Source organism: Leptosomus discolor, chromosome 3 (genome assembly GCF_034619465.1).
Source record: "Leptosomus discolor isolate bLepDis1 chromosome 3, bLepDis1.hap2, whole genome shotgun sequence".
NCBI lineage: Eukaryota > Metazoa > Chordata > Aves > Leptosomiformes > Leptosomidae > Leptosomus > Leptosomus discolor.
This window is the reverse complement of record NC_141393.1, coordinates 85,755,960-85,773,670: the sequence shown is the minus strand read 5'-3', so window position 1 is coordinate 85,773,670 and position 17,711 is coordinate 85,755,960. Positions and strand designations below refer to the sequence as shown.

The window sequence follows — 17,711 nt, the reverse complement described above, 5'->3', positions numbered from 1 at the left end:
GCTAGAAGTGAAGCTGCCGGAACAAACTACTGTGTTACTGGCAATGCATTAATTGATCAGTGTTGTTGCTGGTGGCTGATGACCCAGCAATCAAGAGCAAGCCGTAAGTAATAAATTACGTTGAACATGGGGTGAACACAAGGTTCATTAACATCACGTGTGAAATGCTGATTAAGTTCTGTGCACAAGGCAAGGAACGTACAAAGCAAATACTGAGGTAACGTACAGTGAGGGTTTGCTGTTGTGCTTAGCCCAGGCACAATGGGCACTGGGTGGGGGAGACATGAAACGCCTACCAACAACATTATCTGCTTTATAACAAAAAGAAAAAGCTAGGCTGCTCTGGAATAAGTTCATTTTCTCCTGAACCAGTAAAACTGTGTCTTGTGTTTATGTATGCTTTTTCAACTATTAGTATAGCTCTGTACTGAATAAATTGAACTGAAAATGGAAATAGGTTTGCTTCCCTGTACATCAGTCTTCTTATTTCTACCGCTGCTTTTTACTTTATCAGGCACTCTGCGGGCTCTTGCAGAGGAGGTGGTTGGTTCAGTAATATGGTTCAGGTAGTTAATACAGAGTGAAGAAGCCTCGCAGCTTTTCATTCCAGATCAGACAGAAGACAAGCATGCTGGCGCTGGCTAATAAAATGCTGTATAGATGTTGCAGTGCAAGAGAAAAACATAGCTGTCAAGTACCTTGCTGATATTTTGCCCTTTTAGTCTCAAATGCTTAGTTAAAGGTCATTCATCCAAAAGGAATTCAGATATTCTTTAACCTTTCTTGGTCTCTCTTGCTCTCTCTCAATATTCTTTGAAGTCGTCTGTAGTATTTCCAGATGTAGCTATGAGGAATGCTGGCGTTCATTAAGTGATTTTCTGCTGAACTCAGTAATGAGCTGTTCTTCACTCCAGAAGGTTCTTCTTCATTCGTTTGTTTGTTGGCCAGGTCATCATTGCCAAGATAAAAATACTCTATCTTTTATTTTATGTAACGGAAACTACTGATAATGAAGTGATCTGAACCCAGGGGTCTTGAAAGTAGGTCATTAAGTACTCAGTACAGAAAAAAGTGTGTTTTCCAGTGTTCCTGAATTTACTGGGGGAAACTGTCTTGTTTTCTAAATCTCTGCTCTTTAAATCAAAAGACTTCTACAAGCCAAAAAAAAAAAAAAAAAAAAATTAATCACAAAGAAAATAATTATATCTAAGAGTAGCGTCTTTTGAATCAGGAATAACATTTTTCCATTGATTTTTTTTCCAAGCAACAAAGTGTCAGAAAATAACATTTTTCTATCGTTGGACAACATAGATTTTAAAGTCAATAACAGAGCAGATTTGCCTCAAATTGGAAAATACAGAAACAACTGTGGCGTTGTTTTTTGTTACCGTTTGTCTGTCGGTGGGTGCTAGACAAATCAGAGGTATGTGATACAGCCACAGTAGTTCTGGGCTATAGCCTCTGCCAGTGAAAGTTGCCAGCAATCAGTTTGGCCAATGGCACTTGCAGCAGGGCAAGGTTGCAGTCATTTGCTGTGGCCACCAAAGTGCTGTCATGGGGTTTACGAGAAGCTGCCAAGGTTCACCTGCTCCCTTCATTCCCTTGGGGTAACCCATCTATCCTGGAAAAGCACCAGCCAATTTTGCCGTCTTCTGGCACTGTTCTAGCCCGGTGAGCTCGCTGTCCTGTAACTTCTGTTCTCCCTCTCACCGTGTGTATGTTCAGGGGACTGGAACTAAGAGGTAGTTTGGGCGGCTCATTTGGCTGATGCTTGGCTCGTTCACTGTCTGAGTGCCCCGAGTATTGATACAACTGGTGGGTGTTGTAGATGTGGCCACACGCTCTGCTGTGTCGTGCGAGGTGCTGTACACGTAGTTCAGGTACACGTGAATCCGTGGCTGCGTATTGACGATGAGTATGATTAAACGTCAGCAGCTTTTACATGTGTGATCCGTTTCAAGGTAATTAATAGAGATGCTGTAAAACTCACCTACCTCTCGCCCTGTCCCTTTTCTGGGCATTTTGAAGCAAGGCTCATGAAGTAAGGGTTGAATCGCCTACCTAAAATACAACCCATATGTCATGGGTTTGCTTTTTTTCGTTTGCTTTTTTCCCCGAATATCACTGTAATAATTACTGTAACAGAGAGCTTTCTGTGCAGTTAATGTTCTCCTGGCTTAATGGCCCCTGGTTATTCTCAGGCCATCAACTTTTCCCAGCTGGTCATCAATCCCAAAGAACTGCCGTGTGCCTCCATTATTATTGCTTAAGTGGATGACATTTCTGGTGTAACCGCTGCCTCCCGATGAGATGATACTACAGCCAATAGCTTTCCCCCCCTTGCTTTCAGTGTTGTCAAGGCATTGTAAACAGCTGTAACACCAATGTTGTGGCTGTTGGCTGTGAATTCCTCTGACACTCTCTAGGTGCGAGTTCTGTAGGCTTCAGCTGAAAGAACCTGAGCGAGGGGAGTGCAGATGACTTGCCTGGAGCAGCTACACGGGCTCAGCCCCCATGCATCATTCAAGCAGCCAGGCAATACCTGGATGTTTCACCGTAGAGACTTTTTCCCAGAAGGAAGAGTTTTCAAACAAGGTCTGGGACAGATGTTTTGCCGGGCGTTAATGTTTATCATCTAGCAAATGCTGACATCCCCTCCCTCACCTCCCTCCCCAAGTTCCCACAGCTCCACTGATGGTCGTGTTTCCTAACAACTGATGGATTCTCTGGCAGACTTTTAAAAGAAACAAGCAAGTTGTAGCTCAGTAGGCCAGAAACTAGCAGAGATCATTTCGGTGAAAATGTCTGGCTATGTGGGTATTCAAACCCATGTGAGTTAACATTGGTGCTGACTACATTTCCTTTAGCCTCATTAGCACTTCATCTTGCTTTCCCAAGCATGATGGTGGAGCAGCTAGTTCACCTTAGAGCCTTTTGCTAGGCGATTCATCAAAGCAGCAGATGAAAGCTGAAAGGAAAATGCATGTAAATACTGCACTAGGAACCTTGGCTCACAAAGGCATGAACATTTCTACTCATATCATTAGCTCTGGATTACAGTCCGTGTATGAGAAAGAAAAGGGACTTTGTTGTTTGGGGAGGATGGACATACAAAGTTTACTGGTTGTATCATTATGTAACCTGTATAGTTTAGTTATTTTGCCTTTAATTAAAAAGCACTTAGTCGTTCATTAGCTATTCTCATAGAAAAAAGCTCAGACTGCAACGGCTTACTACCTTCAAAATGAAAACCAAGATATTAAGTAAAATACCCCCTTCAAATACCAGGGGCCAAAGCATTTTCAAACAGGGGCCTGAGATTATCACAAACATTGGTGATGTCTTCTTCTCAGCTTCAGTGTTTTCAGCTGTGCCTCACTGCACACTGATGCACCATTTGATTCCTGTAGACACATGGTTGAGACGAAGTGTAATTACATGTCACCGTAACTTCTCCTCGTTGCTAGTAAGCCCACCAGGTTTACACCTGGAGACACACTCGCTGTGTTTGTAATGGCATGAACAAGGAGCTGCCATGGAGAGCCACAGCGTTTCATCTCAGGGTGCTGACGCCCTCGTAGAGCTGGGCGTAGGGTGCTAGTGCTCTTCAGAGCACTGTCACCTCCTCGGTGTGCTACAGGATCGGGCCAGTGCCACAGTGCAGGAGACGCCTGCTCTCAGCATCTTGTGTGCCCGATCCGGAGCCTCTGGAATTCAGCAGGCCTGTGACTCACCAGGAGGTACTGGAATGCCGTTCTCTGTGGTTCCCATGAAAACAACATGCTAAGAGGGACACCCTTAGGGAAGCAGATCAGTAGATCAAAATGAGCATGAACCAAAATGGCCTTCCAAGGACCCTCAGACCAGTGAGCCAGCACAGTTCAGTCTGCCTTTTTTTTTTTTTTTTTGCCAAGAAACAGTAAGATACACGCTGTGTATGTTCTGTAACTCTATGTTACTGGTGGTAAATGCTACAAGATACCAGTTCATGGAGGGCCACCGAGATACACCTTTGAAGCGTCCTCACCTGCCGGTTTATGGTATTCCTGTTAGAAAGGTGCACTTTGGGGATGCTGTTAACCCTTTACCCCCCCTTTAGTTCTCATGCTGAGCAGCAGATACACACCCCCATTACCAGTATCTACATTGGTGTCATACTTCTGTAATACCATCTATCATGCATTTTCATTTTCATGAAAGCTTGTTTTACTCTCCTGGTTCCATTCGGTTGGCCACTCGCTGAACAGGCGCCTCCTGCTCCATTTTACTGTGTAACTTCTAAACATGACCTGACAAGCCAGAAAAAGTTCAATGTGCTCACTCACTGTCGTGTAAAGTAAACACAGGCGTTCATGACCAGCTCTGGCTGCTGAACCACAGTGGAGGTACAAGGGTGCTGCGGTGGTTACAGCACCAATGTGGAAATAGCGTGGAAGGACTAGACCGAGGTATAACTCTTTCCTTTGCAAAATGTCCTGACCCCAAGGTTGAAAGATGATTCAGATAAGCTGTGCTTATGAGGACTTAGGATTGATTATTTCCTGAAAAAAAATTGGGAGAATAAAAAAAAAAGTACTCCAATTATAGCTCATTTATGGCAAGTGGAAGAAGTACAATCCTGAGCGGCTGGGTACAGTGTAGAAGCTGTTGTGATTACTGTATGTGAAGCAGCAGTAGAAAGGAAGGTTTAAACAGTGGACTTAACTCCACAGAGGAACTTTAAGGGCTGTACACCTATACCACATTTTCCCCATCTACAAAATATACAGGTAATGTCCCCCCAGTTTTTTGGGAGAGATTTATGTAAAGTCTTCTGAGATTTGTCAAATATGCCATGTGCAGGTAAAATATAGTTATCATGTAGCGCATGGGAAGATGTCTGCAGCTAATTTTGAAGTGTGTATGTCTTTGCAGCCTTTAAAAATGCACTGCAAGAGTTGTGCGTTGGTAACCAGCTCTGGACACCTTCTGGGAAGCAAACAAGGCGACAGAATCGATGAGACGGAGTGTGTAATACGAATGAATGACGCACCTACCCGAGGTTACGGAAAAGATGTTGGAAACAAAACGAGCCTCCGAGTCATTGCACACTCCAGCATTCAGAGGATTTTGCGAAATCGCAACGAACTCTTAAATATGAGCCACGGTGCCGTGTTTATCTTCTGGGGTCCGAGCAGCTACATGAGGAGAGATGGTAAAGGCCTGGTGTACAATAACCTGCAGCTGATGAATCAGATACTGCCTCAGTTAAAAGCATATATGATTTCTCGCCACAAGATGCTTCAGTTTGATGACCTTTTTAAACGGGAAACTGGGAAGGACAGGTGAGAACTTAAGGGGATACATTTGGGGGATGTCATACAGTAGTGAAATAACGTAGTTGATAAATCCCGATTTCGGATCTGCTCAGAGGGACCATCACACCCATTAAATCGTCTGCTTCATGAGCTGTAATATGGTGTGACATGCCAAATAACATCACTTGTAACATAAGAAAAAAATATGCATCAAAATAATTTGTATGGAGTATTGCCTCATCAACTTCGAGCAGCAGAATCTGGCTGTACTGTTTATACAGCCAAGGAGACAGGAGCGTTTAAATCTCACGTTGGGGTAATCTACCTGAAAGTTTTTTTACCGATTCTGAAAAATCAGACTGGATAGGTTATGTTTTCTTATAGAGGAAATGCCACCATTCAGTGAATTATAATAGCTGTTTATTGAATTTAGGCATTCTTGGAACATTGCAGCTGTAAAGCTTCTTGTAAAACAAATAAACATTAGTCATACTTTAGGTGCTTCAGAACAGTTCATCTTATATTTCCAACTGGGAAAAGGAAAGTTATTATGATAGTTACATCTTTATGAGACTGTTTATGACTTGTACGCTGATCTTCAAATCAAATCTTTAGTGAGTGACCCACTGCAGGATTTGGTTTAAATGCCTGTTTTCAAACACTGTATGTGAAAATGCTCAAATTCTAGCAAGAAATACGTTTATTTTTAATGAATGCCTGTTTTTTACTTATTAAATATGCTACTGTAAAATGGAAGAGGGCCCCCACTTAGGTACAAATGAAGAGGTAGGTTTATGGTGCAGTAACTCCTAGTGAGATTTTCCAGCTTCGCAAATACTGTATGTACACACCAACGCCTGGAGCTGGGCTCGATCTGCTTGTGGACAGGCAGGACTCGAGCACAGACTTTGTTTTCTGGGCTGTATCACAAAGGCAGAATTGGTGTTAAGAGGAAACGTGTCTCCTCTTAGCTGACGGTGACTGTGTCTTTCCTTGGCATTTGCCGCCTGGTCACACCCCACATGGTTTGCTTGCAGACCTCTGCTCAGTTACAGGGATCAAACTATGTGCCTGAGTTCTTCACTGACTCCCGCTGACACCAGAGGCCACAGTAACTTAAGTCAGCTCCTCGCCATTAAAGGTCTGTGTCTTTTCATCCTCAAATCCATGTTTGTGAGTCTCTGCCAGAATGAGAAGGGGCAGTTAACAAGGGGAGATACCCTGCCAGTTCTGACGTGTTACGGTCTTTTCCAGGGTTGTTCACCCAGAGTAGAGCAAAGTGAGAACGTGAATTAAGCATTTGAACCCTTCAAGAAAAGCACAAAGGATGGTGTATGCCTAGTGTTCACGTAGGCGTGAAAGTTAACAAAGCTGCGTTTGCCCTGTAGCGTGGGCCACCTTCAGCCCCACGGGTCAGAGCCTGTACACAGGGACTGCATGCTGCCACCTCCTTTCCTGGATTGCTCTTTCAGTGTAGGATCACACACTGCCAGCAGTCCTGAGGGACAGTTCACCTCCTGCTTCAGCCTGGCCAAGTCTGCCATGGGAGCCAGGGTCCCGCTCCTTCCCCGATACCTGCTGTGCAGTTGCAGGTGAGCGGCTCTTGCTGGCTCTGCACCGCCCATCCAGAGCAAGAGGCCCAGGGCTGTGCGTGTGATGAAAGTTTCTTTTCCTGCACACAAAGACAGAGCGTCTTGGCCCCTGAAATACACTGAAGGTACCTGAGACATTAATGACATTATAACAAGTTGCAGTGGACGCAGCCATGGGCACCCTGAGTTCCCTGTGTGACTCAAGGGCGCGTGGAGGCCAGCAAAATTAAGCCTCACGAGCAGGTCCTGTTGCTTTTAAGAAAGTGCAGGCTCTGCTGTGTGTGAACCACTCCTTCAGAGGGCAGATACAGCATACGTGAAGGACTATGAAGATTAACATGGAAGATGAAAATAAATGAATAGGCAGCACAGAAAAAGAGAGGGAAGATGAAAAGAAACAACGGGTAGGAAGGGATTTGTAAGGCAAGAAAATGTATGTATCTGTGGGGGGCAGGAGCAGAACATTGTACAGCCCAGAGTGTTGCTGTTTCCTGGGAGGTTTCTGCTGAGCTCTTGACGTTAGTGCCTGCAAAAAACAAAGGAGGGAGAGAGAGAGAGAGAGAGAGAGAGGCCTGATTGCAAGGTTGCAATAATCAAACTGTTCATTTCTGTCTTGAAAATGATGAGAAAAAAGGTAATTTGATATATTGTGTTTGTGGAGAAAAACCAGATTTTGAAATGAAGCGAAACCTTCAGAAAACATTGTCAGTTAAATAGTTAGGTGAATGACAAAGGCTGCAGAACAATATACTTGGTATTATAAAGTAACTATACTTGAAAATAACTTTATAATTGAATAAGGGTACATTAAGAAAATATGATTCAGACCCAATATTGCAGTAATTAGATAAAGGAAGCATAAATGAAATAACTGCAGGAAGAGTATTTCCACAGAGATTATAAATGAGATTTTGGTGGAGCAGAAGGGCCTTCAATTCTAATTTTGTGTGCACTACAAACGTATCGGCACAGTGTGTTAGTTGATAGTATAAAAGAATATCTGATCACTTCCCCTAATAGGCACATGACAGTTCTTCATATTCTTTCATTACAGCTGATTAGGTATAAAACCAGTATTCTTTTCTGGACTCTTGTTCAGATCTTTTATGAAAAGGCAAGACACTGTAACCATATTTCTATATTGCTGTCCTACAGACATGGTATTTACACAGGCCAAAATGGTACTTGAGTAAGTTTTTAAATCTTTATTTCACTGTTTAGCTTTTAAGCTTGTTTATTTAAATTTAGTTATGCTCCTGTTTATTGAAAACACTAAATTACAGCATAAGTGTATGTAAGCAAAAACAAACCCAGCCCAGCCACAGAGCCTGGCTGGTTGCCTGGCCTGTGCACAGCCCAGCCACTTCGGTCGTGCTGCCTCAGTTTTGGAATGTAAGGTCTTGGGCACCTTGAACGGTGGCCTTGTGCAGGCTCCAGCGTACTCCTTGCCTGAATGTGTTCCTGAATTACCTAGCGATTCATAGGCTCAGGAACTCTCAAGTGGCAGGAAAGCAAATTTTTTAGGCTTTTCCCTACCTTCCCCTTTCGTAAGAATTTCGAGCCACAAATTATTATTTGTTTTGTATTGTTGCAGTGCCTGAAGGCTTCTGCCTCTGCCAAGCTTATGACCTGTTCGGGCGACCTGCAGTCTCCTTGTCTTGGTTTGAAAGACAGGTGTCTGCGGAGGAAGGCAGGATCCTCCCTTGAAATGGAAAATGCAACCCCCTTCCCTCCAAATTATTATAATTTTGAAATTAACGGGCCTTCAGGCAAAGATATGGGGAATAGGAGTAACAGTTCTTTACTAATATATAACACAAGGCAGGGAAAAAAAAAACAACCCACTGGTTTACACTGACAGAGTCAGAAATACAACCTGACACCCTGTTAGGGTGGCAGTAGCAGTCCGATAAGATGCTGGCTGCAGCCCTCCTGAAGCGATGGGTGTAGTTCTGTGGAAGCAGCAATCAGGTAAAAGAGTCTGGTCTTCCTCCGAAGGTCCAGTGGTAGGAGGTAGCTCTTGTCCTCTGAAACTCCAGTGGGTGGAAAAACTCCTCCGGGAATCCAGTGGAAGAAGGCTGCTTGGGTATTCGAGATCTCAGTTTTTATTTGGCATGGACTGCTTGGCTCCTTCCCCCCGGGCGGAGCATCTCACCATGGGATGGGGAGTTGTGAGGCAGTTCCTTGATGGGCCATGAACAGGAGATAGTCCAGGAGGGAGTTATCGATGGGTCAGGCGATAAGGCATTGTTGTGCCCATTGACAGGAGATAGTCCAGAGGGGGGAGGCAGGGAGCACCGCCCCACCTGGTCTCAACAGCTCCTGAAGATGGTCATAGAATACTTTTTTTCTTTTGGCACGTTTTACACTGTAACCTAGGACACTCCTCTAACCATATTTGAAAGGAGACCTTTTGGTGAACTTGGAGCAAATACGCGACTTCATGTGCCTCCGTTTCTAAGAGAGGTGCCTGACTGGGTCCTGTAGGGCTGCCCCTAAATCTGTCCTTACGACACCTGTAGGATGTGCTCCTCACCGGCACTTCCCTGGCCCTCCTGTTCCAAGACTGCCAGCTCTCCCCAGTACAGGGACTTAACACCGGACTGGGACATCAGCGCATGTGCCAGTAACCATTGTGGTACCCAGCTCTCGCACACTTATCAGCAATGACAAGCAAGTACGAGGAAGAGGGAACATTACTGCTGCCATTTTGCAGATAAGAAACTGTGATACAGCAAAATATAAGCATGGCTCGTAAATATCTCACATCTGTGAGCAGCGACATGGGGATACGGCCTATTTTGCATAAATCATGCTGGGGTCAGGCGCGCTTCTTTTAAAGATTTCTCCCAGCCTGCAGAGAAGGCCGGGGAAGGAGCTGCCTTAGAGGGCTCCCTTGCTGCACTCCAGTCGTATCTGGAGGTCCCACCAGGCAGGGAGGGGACTTGGGGCAGGCAGAGGGGTAGCTCCTAGGCTGAAGGTTTCCTGGGCTGGCTTGGGGACAGGCACAGCTGCCTCTAAGAGTTTCCTGCAGCAGCCAAGTCACAGGGAGCGGCCGGGAGCTTCTGGAAACCACTTCATGGGTGGGGTGCAAGGAAAGATGGTTGGACCAAGCCCTTGAGGCCAGACCTGGCTCCAGCAGACAGGCTCCGCGCTGTGCTGTGGGAGGCAGCACTTCAAGCAGCCCTCTTCATCCCCCGTGATGTGTATTCCCGAGCGCTCAGTGTGTAAGCTCCATTAAGTGATTTGAGATGTTTACAGCTTACTAGCAGAAGAATATAAATAGAGAACTTGAAGTTTCAGTCACTTGAAGTAAACTTGCCAAAAGGTCAGCTAAATATTAACATTGTTGTGCCCAAAATCAAGTACAGCAAGGGCAGTTTCTGCATAGAGAAGTCCACTGACAGAAGACACTAGCAAAATCATTAAAAGATGAACGAGCAAAGTAGTCTTGGTTGCCCAATTTTCATAACCTTTCATGAGAACGAAAAAAATGCCCAGAAATGGCTTCAGGTATCTCAAGAATTATTTGTCAGCCTAGAAACTTAATTATGTTTTTGCTTTCAGGAAGATATCCAACACTTGGCTGAGCACGGGCTGGTTCACAATGACTATCGCATTAGAGCTCTGTGACAGGATAAATGTTTATGGCATGGTGCCACCGGATTTCTGCAGGTAGGCTTTATTTTGGAACCGTTATTAGCCAACAAGGTTGAACATTTCAGATAAGTATCTGAATCTTTTTAATTTTTTTTTCTCTGCAACATGTCTTCAGTTCTCTTAAAGCAATTAATTAACATGTCCCAAGATCTGATTCTGAAAACAACAAACAGCATCTAATTATGTTACATAAAATATTTAAAATTTGTGTTTGTAGTGGGGGAGAATTAATCCATCTTGTTGGTTTCTTTTAGTCTCTGAATATTTAGCAGCTAAAAGTAATGCAGTAATTGGCATGGAATTAATCTGAAAAAAGGAGTACTGGAAAACATTGCTTTGAATTTGTTTCTAAAGTTCCAGCCCCCCCCAGTTAACAGTGGAATGGAGTTCTCACAGTAACTAGTTTCTAAACTGAATCTTCTATGGAACCCAAATTAGGATTGTTGTACCTCTGTCACATGAATCCCAGTCTTCCAGTAAACTGGCCTCCTAAATAATGCCCACCCAACCCCACCCCCCGAATCTGGACCCACAGAACAATGGTCGGTGCTGTGACCACCCATTTGGGGATGCAGGCTGTGCGCCGCTAGTGGCAGCAGCAGCGCAGAAGTTCTGGCAGCGGAAGCTGCACCCATGCTGTCGACGAAGTAACCGCTGGGGCACGTTTTACAGCCGCTTGGGCCTCCAGCTGCGCTCAGGACCGAGGTGGTGGCTGAGGTTTCCCACTACGGATCTGTGATACAGGGAAAGAGTCTTCAGCACTTCTGGTACTGGACCAAATCACATTAGCCACGTGATGCAAGGTACCGATCCAGCATAAATTCATATAAATTAATTTTACACCACAGTCTTTATGCTGGCTGAAGTATCACCGGTCCACCCGTGACTGGGCCTCGCGCTCTGCCCTCTCAGAAGGACGTGGCTGTGTGGCGGCCCTAGTCCTGAGCTCGTTTGCACTGCTGGGGACCAGCAACGCACAGAGCTGGTGTTGGCGGTCTCGAACGAGGGCACCAGTGCGATGTTTCACCACCTGCTCACGAATCCCTCTCAGTAAGAAATAGGTGCATGAATCTTCAGTGGCAAACTGAGTGATCTACTGAAGTCTGGTTCTCTGACTAGTTCAAGGTGCCGGTCAGGGCAAGGGGAGCAGGGCTGCAGGCAGGCATGAGCTCAGCTACCAGAACAGGACTGCTTTGACTTTCTTCTGAGCACTGGAAAGGATCATTCAGGAATCTACATTTGCCCTGGGCAATGCAGTAGAAATCCCTGAAGAAATTAAAGTATAAACCGTCAATACTAAATTCTACTTTGTGAGAATTTCTGCAAATTATAACAAAACACTGATGATAGATGTTGTGGTGTACTGCCAGACTTCATCGTGAGCTCTCCAAGGAAAACAGCAAACTAGATCAGATATTCCAGACAACATAAATACCTTCCCCAGCAGAGTATTTCGGTTCCCCTGTCGTTTCAGTTGGCCAAGACACACTTCTCCACTTTTGTAACTGGCTGGTCTCTCTTAGACACACCAGAAGTGACTGTGTTCCAGTGGCACATGGAAGTAATTCTTAAATAAACTGATGATCTGAAAATGCAGAAGACAGCAATTCACTGCAAAGCAATGTGCAATCCTAACTTTTCAGGCAAAGTCAGATTAGTTTAGATACGTATACTTAATCTAAAAAAAACCCACAGCTGTTTTTAGAGAGGCTAAAATTGTCACCAAGGCCATATGAAAGGCTTTCGTAGAATTGATACACTGAAATCAAACGGATGTAATACTAAATTATAACACAAGAAAGGCTGTACTCAATCTTGCCATCAATAGATGCAATAATGCTTACAGCCTGCATAAAAAAAAACCCTTAACATAAAGGTGCACTCACCTGGTCATAAGAAGGGAAAAGGTAATTTCTTAACCAAAAGACTATAAAGTGTCTTTACTTCAGGCTTATTCTGCAGATGAGACAGGGGAAAACTGTAGTTGCCAGGCCTTGAAGAAGCTGTCTGTGAAGATCTATGAAAGGAACTGCTTGCCATAACACATTTAACCTTCTTAGGGTGTTCTTCAGCCGCTCATTAAGAAGTTGAACAGTGCTTCCTTTCAAAGAAATAAGGCATAAAATAGAATAGCAGAGCGGAAGAAATAAATACTCTGTAATTTTAAGCTGTATTTCCTAGTTTTCAGTCAGAGAAAATACAAATCTACCATCTAAAATAAAAAAACAAAACATGTGCATGCAGGATGGTGTAAGTACTTTTAACGGTTAAGATTAAAAAAAAACAATTAATACTCTTACTTCTGCTCAGAGTTAATGTCACCAAATCTACAACTTCAGCAGATACCCATTATTTTTTCAGTATTAATTTCTGGAGTAAGTAATGAGTGTGGGTGATCACTGTCGTGGAACTAAATTAGCATCACATCTGTAACGTGAAGGACATCTCAAAGGTATCGTGAAGATCACACTGTTGATTCTGCTACAAATTATTAGCTTAAGATCATTAACCAAATTGCTTCCCACCCGTGCAGGGAAAACAGTCTAGTGAAGGCATCTGCATACAGACTAAAAGATCTGTCACTATTAACTGCAGCAACGTGGTTTGGGTTCATTTCTGTTTACTTTCAGTGGACATTGGTTTTTACAGCTGAACTGGAGTTGGTGACTGGATGATTACCTGATAATTTCTAGTGCTCTACAGCAGCTGTGAGTAACATCCAGTCCCTTCACTTCGTGCTCAGGGTTCACGGCTTTGACGCTCTCTCAGGCTGTTCAGTACATCCGCCGTGCACATTCTAGAGCAAGGCGAAGGCTTGTGCTTCCATGCACATGGCAAGGATTTGGGAGAGTGCGGGCGCCTCTCTCTCCTCTCTGGCAAGACCGATAAGCCATCATCCTGCTGGGGCTTTCCCAAGGCCCGGGGATCCAGCCCTAGCCTTCGCTGGAGCGAGCCAGCGGGGGCGCAGCTCCGTCTCCGCGCTCCTTGAGCAGCCCGCGGCGCGCACAGGACCCACCCTGCACTGGGGCAGGAGGGCTTTCCTCGTGCCTCCCTCCGTCGGCGCGCTCGGCCCGCCGTGGTGCCGCGCAGCAGCGCCGCTGGGAGGGCGCAGACAGGCCTCGGGCGGCTGGTGGCAGCGCCAGCGGGGCATCGCCGCAGGGGGAGGTGGTGCCTCGCAGGTGCCTCTGGGTGCTCCTGTGGGCAAGGACAGCTCCAGGCCTCTTTCACCCCCCTCCTCTTCGTGGGCCTTCTGGAAGTCACAGAAACTTCAAGCTTAATTCAGAGCCTTATTTTAACTAATATGAGTAATTTTCACTCCAGTTATGGAGCTGGATCATTTTCCTGTAAGAATCCTCATTTTACTGCCAGGCCATTTCCCATCTGTGATAATTCGCCTGAAAACTGGCATTTGAAATCCTTTAATTTATTCCTGTGGGTACAGCTTTTAAATCCAGTGTTTTCATGCCTCCCTCTCCACTTTCAGCCACTTCCAATGATGTGCAAAAAGCACTTGGGGCTGGTTAACGTTTTGAGGGGCTTGACGGAAGAAGGGGTGCTCACAGGGCTGTAAGCTGTATGGGAGACAGTCACGTCCTTTGGTCCGTATGCCTGAATCTCACCTCATTACCTTAATAATTTAATAACAAAATGCTTAAATAGTTCAGAAAACGGGGCTAGTATGGAAGTCAAGGAAATGGGATCCTGGGAATAGAAGACAAAAAAATTATCCAGAAACCTTGATGGTCCTGGCACAGCACGTTGCCCATCACTCAACATATTAATGACACTTTATTCACCCTTCAAAACATGAATTATTTGACAAAGCGTGCGAGTACCCATCATTTTAGTGGGTTGATTTATAATGGCTCTTCATTTATAAAGGAAGAGGTTGACCAGACTGTGATAGGGGATGGCCTTGTTTTTCTGCCTTGTTGCGTTTGAGGCAAACGCGGTTTGCCGTATTTTCAGTTTTCGCTGTGGGTGGCCACCATCTGTGGGAAAATGTGCACTGAAGTGGCAAACAGTCGATAACTGACACCGGGTACAGGCAGTTGCACGGTCGCCATGCTGGCAGGCTATTCGGCAGGAAGCACAGTGTGTTTTACAGAGGAGCTTTCCGAGATTCCTCCCCACTGTGGTATTAATATGCATGCAAAGTCTGACAAAATACTGATTAATGTCCAGTATCAGTCAGTGATAAAACAGCATCTGTTTTAACATTAATAAATGAGGTGGCAAGCAATTTCCGCATGGAAATTACTCATGCATTTCATCTGCTGGTGACATGAGCTAATTGCGGAGTTAGAAGATAACACAGTACAGTTAATTTGGGTTATGGGGTAGTTACGCAAGCTGGAGTTCAAACCCAAACCTTGCTGGCATGCAATCTAGGGGAACGCAGAGCTCCCGCAAAGGAGGAAGACTTCAGAGAGATGTCCTAGGTATCTGTCTGCCTTTCAGAGGTCCTAAATCCAAAATACAACATTGGGGATTTTGCCTCAGTCAGTGGCAGAGTAGACTTGGAGAGGTCTGAAGCCACCAGCATTTTCATTTTTGCATTGAATTCACCTCCATTTCAGCCAGTAGACTCGCATACAAGCCTTGACAGCACCCATCAGGGACGCCTGAACCCCAAAGGGTGCCCGGACCGCACTCCTCTGCTTCTCTCGCCTGCCAGGCCCAGGGCAGGAACTGTTTCTGGACTGTAATGACCTGTTACAGCCCCGAGCTAAGGGCATCCACTTAGGATGGTGTTAGCTTCAGACACCACTTAACTCTGGTGTTAGCGGCAGAGCCTTTGAGGTCATGTGGAATCCCCGTCATCAACAGGGAAATCCATTGCTGAAACACACACTGGTAGAATACCAGTAACGTAAGCGGTTCAGCACTCGCTGGGAGGCTTCAGAGAGGCAACAGAAGATGGTTACCTCGGGTAAATACCGAGTTACCAACTGAGGGAGAAGACAGAGGATCACTGGCAAGCCTCCTTCCTCTCTCTGTCTGATACACACGTCCCCTGGACCTGTATGCCTTGGGTTCTGTGTGGAGACAAAGCTGACCAGCATTCCTATGGATCCTCTGCAAGGAATCTCCTGTCAGTTTCCACATCATCCGTTGCTAACTTCAGCATGCAGCAAAGGGACAGGGAAGAGCCACACGGCAGCTCTTTTCCTGCCTTTTGCCCTCCCAGCGCACCTTCTGCAAACCCAGTGCAGGCCCTGGGGTGGGCCAGCGGAGCGAGGGCCCAGCCAAGCCTGCCTGGAGGCATCAGGGCCAGCAGCCTTGCCCACTCACCGGGCAGTCCCACGCCCCCAGCTGTCAACTGATGGCCAGCGGACAGCCTTTGTTCCGAGTCCATCGGATGCAGGATTTCAGCCCCACTGATCCAGCTTCAAAGCAGTAACTATACTGAGCAATACAGGTTCACCCTCCGGAACCAGGGGACAGCAGTCTAAATGAGCAGCAGAGGCTATTTGTTGAGTAGTTCATAAGAAAAAAATAAATCACATTAAAACGTATCCTGCTAGACTTAAGAGTAACCACAAATGATTCACTTGAGAGATTGTAATAAGAGGGCCAATGTAGAAAAAAAGTATATGAAAAATTAATTGAAGATTGAGATCTAATACTTGTCACTAAAAAATAAAGTATTCAATTTCTATGTGAACGGTATTTTTTACATTACATTACAAATATACTTTCTGTAGGTGAGGCTTTCTTTTCACTCTTATGTATTCCGGTGAGAACATATACAGTAAATTCCGAATCCATCTTATTCTAGAAATGTAATTTTATTGCTATTCTGGTCTTGTAAGATTGATCACCATGTTGCGTTACCAAGAAGCTAGATTGATTGAATTAAAACGTTAATCTAAGGTACAAATGGAAAGCAGCAGCAATATCATACATTACCACTGCATATACAATATGGATAATGATAAAATAAGAAAAATTAGAGAATTGCGTAGGTGACAGAATTACACAGTAAAAATAATGACCAAGACAGGGTACTGACAGATTGTGGATGCATTCAATTGAAAGTGAGCTTAAATACTAGCTCTTCAAAATGAAAATAATCAACTCTGTATTGGAGCTGACGGCCCTGAATCTGCGTGAGATTCCTTCCTCCGTACTAGAGCCCTGTTCGGCTCAGGCTTTAATAGAGAGCAGTGCCAGGGCTTCAATGAACAGCAATATTTGGATTCACTTTTCTGCCACTACAAAACAGTTTGTTGGTGGAAAACACGGAGATCAGTACAATTGGGTTATTCTTTCTGGGACACTGCATTTATGACAGAGATGGTTGCGCGAGGTCTTGCCCGCCCCAAATGCCTGTGCCCAAAGTAAAAACGTAATGGGTACAGTTTAAGGTAGAGCATAAAACCAAAGGGGAATTAATCACTCTGGCTTACTGTTAGCATAACAGAAATGTGGCTTTTACAGAATGTAACGTCAAAACATTGGGTTTAGAACTGCTAAAATGAACTTTATCCTAAATATCCAGTTGGTCTATGGCACATCCTGCGTGTCACCACACGGGGACTCGTCTCCTGCTGCTTAATGCTGATGGGCTCACAAGGTCAGAGGGATACAGTAGGCAAATAGTTTTAATTTTTTGCTTAGATACGTGAAAGTTGCCACTGTAACATCAAAAAAGAAATTTGTGCATCAGACGTTTGATTATAAACCCAGCAACAGCAGACTGAAACGCTGACCTGACATGCAGGGGCTCACTGAAGGTGTGCACTCAGAGCATGCCAGGAGCGTTCATCGGAGCTGGTGTGACACCGATAACCACTTCCCCTCTGCCTTCCCCTTCCCTTTCTTCCCCCAGTTCAGTAAATACCTCTGCAAGGCTTTTCACAAGTCACAATCTAGATATAAATCTCTCCTAAGCAGCTCGCCTCAAACTTCAGAGCAGCAACACAGCCCTTCAGCACCCTCCCTTGTTGTGGAGCTACTGCTGTCCTTTATTGAACTGGGAGCAGGGGATTAAAGGAGAGCAAAAGCAAAAGCAAAGCAAACACCTTTGCCCCATTGCGATGTGTTACATATGCAAGAAAAATACAGCTGCCTAGCAATTTGGTTTAACTGGGAGAAAAAGTGGATTTGAACCCACCAGCTTATTAAAGATAGCATCTTTTCAATCAGTAAAAAAGAA

At 44.9% G+C, this 17,711-nt stretch overlaps 1 protein-coding gene across 1 annotated transcript in view; it reads left to right on the top strand.

Moving 5' to 3' along the window:
- The window catches only part of ST6GALNAC5 (ST6 N-acetylgalactosaminide alpha-2,6-sialyltransferase 5), a 72,702-nt gene that overhangs the window by 54,723 nt on the left and 268 nt on the right, over positions 1 to 17,711 (top strand). The window contains exons 3-4 of the mRNA XM_086462900.1: positions 4,915 to 5,324; positions 10,457 to 10,564. Of these exons, the coding sequence (XP_086319026.1) occupies positions 4,915 to 5,324; positions 10,457 to 10,564 (518 nt within the window). The remainder of the gene's footprint in view (positions 1 to 4,914; positions 5,325 to 10,456; positions 10,565 to 17,711) is intronic.